The 6,581-nt window shown below is 35.2% G+C and overlaps 1 protein-coding gene across 1 annotated transcript in view; it reads left to right on the plus strand.

The window, feature by feature from the left end:
- The window catches only part of LOC107553021 (septin-2-like), a 15,824-nt gene extending 10,274 nt beyond the window's left edge, over positions 1 to 5,550 (plus strand). Inside the window, exons 4-5 of the mRNA XM_016235098.1 lie at positions 5,201 to 5,302; positions 5,401 to 5,550. Coding sequence (XP_016090584.1) covers positions 5,201 to 5,302; positions 5,401 to 5,550 — 252 coding nt within the window. The remainder of the gene's footprint in view (positions 1 to 5,200; positions 5,303 to 5,400) is intronic.
- The last annotated feature ends 1,031 nt before the right edge of the window (positions 5,551 to 6,581 follow it).

Here is a 6,581-nt window from a genome sequence, read left to right on the forward strand (position 1 = left end):
ACACACACACACACAGGTCCGAGTAATTGGTCAGTCCTGTTGAGTTTCTTTCAGAATTCTATAACACCCCTGTGTGTTTTTGTGCGAATGAAAGGGCTTCATGAGCCGCAGGTAGCCAGCGGTTTTATCCAGAGATGAGGGATCATAGTTAAGATCTTCACAGCTTTTCGCTTCGACACACTTTACTGCTGAATAGTGACTTTTACAGTATTTAATAATTGTTCATACTGCGCTGTAATTTTGTTGGTTCCATGAGCCTCAAACAACATCTCCCCTAAAAACTAAGTGTTATTGTGTTGAAATACTCAGTGATGGGTTTAAACTGTGTAAAGTCTGTAGGGAGTGGTTGGGTTAAAGGTGCTTATTCATGCTGAAACTTGACATTGTGAAATTACTGTTTTGCTCCCTGAAGTATAAGCTCATAATAATTGGTCTATAGACAGGAAAACTATATTTAACTTATTTTGATGTGTTATGTACTTAATATAATGCCTGTCCTGTTTGTGGCTCCTATTTTTGTGCAAGTGACCAAATGTTTACAAGCCTCTTTAGTCGTGCAGATGTTACAGTATGCAACTGAAGCACAGGCTGTAATTTAGCCATTTAGAATTTTTACTTAAAAACCATAATCAGGTTCATTTTGTTTCTGACCTAGTGCACTATTTTCCTTTATATTTAAAGCATTGTCTGGCTCTCCAAAGGGTTCTCAGAGTGTTTAGGAACTGTGTTTAGGTGCTGGTATTTACAGATTCAGTATTTTAACACATTCACATTTTTTGTCCCGCCTGTTTGCATTTACATTTCAGTTTTGCTCTGCGTCACTTGGTACTATCAAGCGAGTTGTGCGTTTATGGATCCATGCTGTGTTTTTTGTCTGTCAAATGGGAAATTTGAACTATTTTGTGCTTTAAAAACTTGCTTACAGACTGTTGCATAAAGACTAAAATTACCATAAAGATGTGAGTTTATGCTTGACTAACTGGTTTAGTCCTTATTAATCAACAGCACTATCCTAAAACCTATTTGATATTTCTATTTGGAAACCTATTTGAAAGGGAACCATGGCAGATTAGTTTTCTGGATTGGCCTACAAATTGATGTTGTGGCAATACAGCGCTGTTGGATTTAGAGTCACATTTAAAAGTGGCCCGAATTGGATGTGTAAAAATTTGATAATTAAAAATCTGGGGTCGTTAAGATTTTTTAAAAATGTTTTTGAAATACGTCTCTTCTGCTCACCAAGGCTGCATTCATTTAATTAGAGATGCAGTAAACCCGTAATATTGTGAAATATTATTACAATTAAAAATAATAATTAAAAAAATTCTATAAAATGCGATTTATTCCTGTGATCAAAGCTGAATTTTCAGCATCATTACTCCAGTCTTCAGTGTCACATGATCCTTCAGAAATCATTCTAATATGCTGATTTGCTGCTCAAGAAACATATATTATTATTATCAATGTTAAAAACAGTTGTGCTGCTTCATATTTTTGTGGAAATGGTGATACGTTTTACAATTTTTACAATTATTTGATGAATAGAGAGTTCAAAAGAACAGCATTTATTTGAAATCGAAACCTTTTGTAACATTATAAATGTCTTTACTCTCACTTTTGATCAGTTTAATGCATCCCTGCTAAATAAAAGTATTTATTTTTCCAAAATAAATTTAGAAAATAAATCTTTCTTTTTCCATGCATGCAACCAGTTTTGGTTGACAGTATAAATGCAGCTTGATTGAGGACTTGGCTGAAAAGACTCCAACGTCCAGCCCACACGAGCTTCGCCTACTCGTCCCTGCATATAATCTTGCTCTGCAAACACATGGTCACGACTCATAATGCATCCTATGACAAACAAACTACAAGCATACTAGGTGAAACCCACTTCCCTTTTCAGTTCGGAGCCATGGAGAAACTCCTGTGCCATTGTTCCCGACTCCAGGTGCCTCTGCCAACCACGTGAACACGATGCCAATCCAAACACATTCAGCCTCAGAGAAAGACAGGCAGAGCTAATGACTGTGTTGAGGCCTGAAGCGATAAGTCACATCAAGATTCTCAGTGCTGGCAATAAACCGTGGAAAATCCTTGTTTCCGTACACTGTGAAATAACTATTATCAGCGTGCTACTGTGTGAAAGGTTCTTGATGCTTTTGCATGCTAATATTAACGGTAAAAAAAGAGGTTGTATCTATAAATTCATCCCTTTTTTCAAGAACAGTATTGCTTTTTGCATTTTGATGTTGGTCAATATATATATATATATATATATATATATATATGAATGATCTTTCTGTAATTTTAGTTTCATATTTAGTAATTTTATGTGTCTTTGTCATCATTATTTTATTTATTTATTATTTATTTTTAAATAGTTTTTTTTTTCAGTACTAAAAATTCTTAATACAACTTGATGCTTAAAACGAAATACTTTAAAACTTATTTCATTTCGTTGCCACGACAAGATATGTAATATTTATATTAAAATTGTATTGCAGCTTTATTTCAGTAAACTAAACAAAGATAGTTTTAGTTACCATTAACAACAATTTTGAATGCTATGTTGCAACAATCTACTGACTATTGCTTTTTGTATTATGATGATGGTCAGTGTTCAACCAGTGTTATTTTACTATCATTTAAATACTATTTTTTTGTATTAGCTATTTATTGAGTTAGCTTTTACTTTTATATTTTCATTACTAATCCACTAATTTGATGTGTTTGACAGTTTTATTTTTATTTTAGTTAGTCATTTTAGTACTTAAAATACTATAAACTACAACTTAAACATATTTCAGTTGGCTGCCAAGGCATTTTTATTTAGTTTAGGTTTTTCAGTTAATATTTATATTTAAATTGTATTGCAGCTTTTTTTACGTTCACAGAAGTGTTTTTTAAATCGTTTTAGTTAACGTTAACTACGCTGATGTTCGCATGCAATTCGGCTGTTGTGTTGCGACTGTTGCGAATCCACTGACATATTGCACATTCCTAATCTGCTTTTCTTTTTTCAATTTTTATGTGCAGTCATATCTTAACTCCCTTTCCCATTCCTGTGCATAAAAGAATTGCCATTTTTCTTTGTTCATTGTGAAGCAATGTGTTTGTTTTCCCATTTGGAGGTCAAGTCATACAAAATTTCAGCAGTATCTGCATCTGTCCACATGGGAAAGATGGACCCTTATAAATCTTGCACACTTATTCCCTTCTTCATTTATTCAGTTTAGTTTGATCAGATGAAGCACGTTTACGATCATGCCAAGATCACTGCACGTGTTTATTTGGTCTCAGAACACGCAACAGTGACACCCACACAAACAATAACACCCACACGGTGCGGCCCGGTCTCACTATGAAAACAGGACTAGTCATAACAGGAGGGGGTTTCTGTACAGCGCAGCGGAGCAGGAGCTCCTCTCCCATTGAAATGCTTCCCCACTGAGATTACATGAAAGCGCTGAGAATGACAGGAAGAGGTTGCTGGTGGCATTCTGGGCGTCACTATGTAATGGCATTGTGAATGTGCTTCTTAGAAAAACAGCTTTGAAGTTAGAAAAATAAATCCTAATGTCTGATCCGCCACAGGTGCTTTGGAAATGCGGCATTTTTTATGTAGTTTTGGCATAAGCAAGGCTACTTTTCAACCTCATATTCACTTTATCAGTTTGTTCTGACACACTGAACTGGAAATATCTCCCACACCGCTTTGCATCATGGTCTGCACAGGTTGAGTTTGGTGGAAGTCATGAAGGATGTGTTCAGGTCACGGGGTAAGTTGGGTGAGGTTTTCAGCTCTCTGCCCAAGCTCTGTTTAAGGCCTGATCGTATCCGTTATCTGCCGCTGACTGGCACCAAACTCGCTAAGTGTGGATCCAGTAGTTGGTTTACATTGCGTGATTCATACGATTCCTGTTTTTAGCATCAAAGAGTTTCCTCCGAGCTCTCTGAGAACGTTCCAAATGACAGCGTGCTGAGAGAGCTTGGGAAGTTCAAAACGTAAACTAGGACTAGTTTCTAATGTTTTGGAAGAACATTCAGTGCAATTTCAAAACTCAAGTGGAATGGTACAGGCATCATAAGTCATGTAGAATTACCTTGTTTTTAAAAATTAGAGCAATTTCATAAGTTACTACAGACTAAAATGTGTGTGTGTGTGTGTGTGTATAAACCTATAGTATAAACACAACACGCACAGGTATATTATTAGAATATTTGTTATTAATGTAATTAATGATAATTTAAAGTTTTTAATATTGTATTCTTTCAATATTAATTTAGAATTTTGTGTTGTATAATTAACTTAATTAACCTATTACATACTTATTTTTTAATTAATAGACACACACACACACACACACACACACATATATGAATAATTGATTGTAACATTTAAGCCAAGCCATATATTTATGTATTTATAAATGATTGAATGAAATTACATTTTATATATATATATCCGGGTCAAAGACGAAAAAGGGTTTTAGAATAAAAACAATAAGTGTAATACTGCTTTAAATTGTTGTTGTTTTTCCTCCAAAAAATGTAAACAAAATAAAAATTCTGTTTAATTTAATTGCAATTTTGTTTTTGTTTTTCTGAGCAAAAAATAAATATCATACATTTTTCCCTGATTTACAGAAGAGACCCACTAAAATGTCATTCAGTGTAACAATCTTGTCAGGCATATTTACAACAAAAATCAATTTATGACATATTAAAAGACTAATTACTTTCACCCCAAATACTAATTAGTTGTAATTTTACATTTTTAAAATTTGCCACTATCTTGGTTTTGCCCATTTGTCAGTAAGAATTTTTTGCTCTTTTAAAACACAATCAAATTTAATATGCTCCCTTATTATTTTATATATTTTAATACGTACACGTCAGAAATTAAGCATGTTGTTTGAATTTTTAAATAAATATTGTGTTACGCTGAATGACAATGTAACATTATTTCAACCAAATTTTGACATTTTATTCTCCAAAAACTTATTTGAAACAATCTTTTAATGAATTTAAGTATAATTAATATAATGTTAATATTATGTATAATTAATTTTATATGAATTAAAATTTTAGTATAATTCATATTTTTGGCGTTCATAATTCTACTGATTCAAACACACTGGGACCACACAACTCTGAACGTTAAGGTTTATGGTTTTTAAAAATCTTTTTCTTTCGTCAGGTTTTGGATGAGATCAGTGAACACGGGATCAGGATCTACCAGCTTCCCGACGCTGATTCGGATGAGGACGAAGAATTCAAGGAACAGACACGTGTCCTAAAGGTCAGAGGTCAAAGTGTTTCAGTTCATTATCGGTCCTGTAGCACTGCCTGACCTCCTGAAGGCTTTGACTGAAGTTGAACGAGCGTGTTTGTGTGCAGGCCAGCATCCCGTTCGCCGTGATCGGCTCCAACCAGCTGATAGAGGTGAAGGGGAAGAAGATCCGCGGACGCCTGTACCCGTGGGGGGTGGTGGAGGTGGAAAACCCCGAGCACAACGACTTCCTCAAACTGCGCACTATGCTAGTGTGAGTACACACACACACATGTTGAGGTGTCTTAACCTCCTGAATATGAGAAATGTGAGAGCAGTCTTAATATTTAAAAGTGCAAAAGGTTTAGGTTTAAGGGTATGTTTAGAGGATAGACAATATCATTAGCTCTCTATATATATATTTTTTTTTTTTAAATAATAGAAGTCAAAGGAAAGACCACAAATATACAAAAACAAACATGAGTGAGTTTTAAGCAACATTGTCATCATCATCATCATCAGTGATGTATTTAGAGGAGCAGTTGTATACAGTATGTTCTCTAATTATCATGATTGTTGTCATTAGACCTTAAAGGGATAGTTCACCCAAAAATGAAAATGTTGTAGGTGTAGGTGACTGTTTCTTCAGTAGAACACAAACAGATTTTTAACTCAAACCGTTGCAGTCTGTCAGTCATATAATGTAAGTGGATGAGAATCACGGCTTTGAGAGTCAAAAAAACATACACAAACAAAACCAAATTAAACCCTGCGGCTCGTGACGATACATTGATGTATAAAGACACGAAACGATCGGTCTGTGCAAGAAACTGAACAGTATTTATATTGTTTTTCACCTCTGATTTACTGCAATGTCCGAACTGTCCCGAGCGCGTTCTCAACAGCCGGTGCGTGACGTGTCTTCTTCTTCTTGCTTTTACGGCAGATCGCAGACTTATAAGTGCATTACCGCCACTTACCTCTCAAATGGACCATTGACACTCCTAATTGAGATTGTAGATAGAGTGTCAATGGTCCATTTGAGAGATAGGTGGCGGTAATGCACTTATAAGTCTGCGATCTGCCGTAAAGCAAGAAGAAGAAAACGCGCCACGCTCCGACTGTTGAGGACGCACTCAGGACAGGACAGTAAATCAGAGGTGAAAAAATTATATAAATACTGTTCAGTTTCTTGCACAGACCAATCGTTTTTCTTCGTTTGTGTTCTACTGAAGAAACAAAGTCACCTACATCTTGGATGCCCTGGGGGTAAGCAGATAAACATCACATTTTCATTTTTGGGTGAACT

The sequence above is a fragment of the Sinocyclocheilus grahami genome, unplaced genomic scaffold, assembly GCF_001515645.1.
Source record: "Sinocyclocheilus grahami isolate Dianchi unplaced genomic scaffold, SAMN03320097.WGS_v1.1 scaffold463.1, whole genome shotgun sequence".
NCBI classification, from domain to species: domain Eukaryota; kingdom Metazoa; phylum Chordata; class Actinopteri; order Cypriniformes; family Cyprinidae; genus Sinocyclocheilus; species Sinocyclocheilus grahami.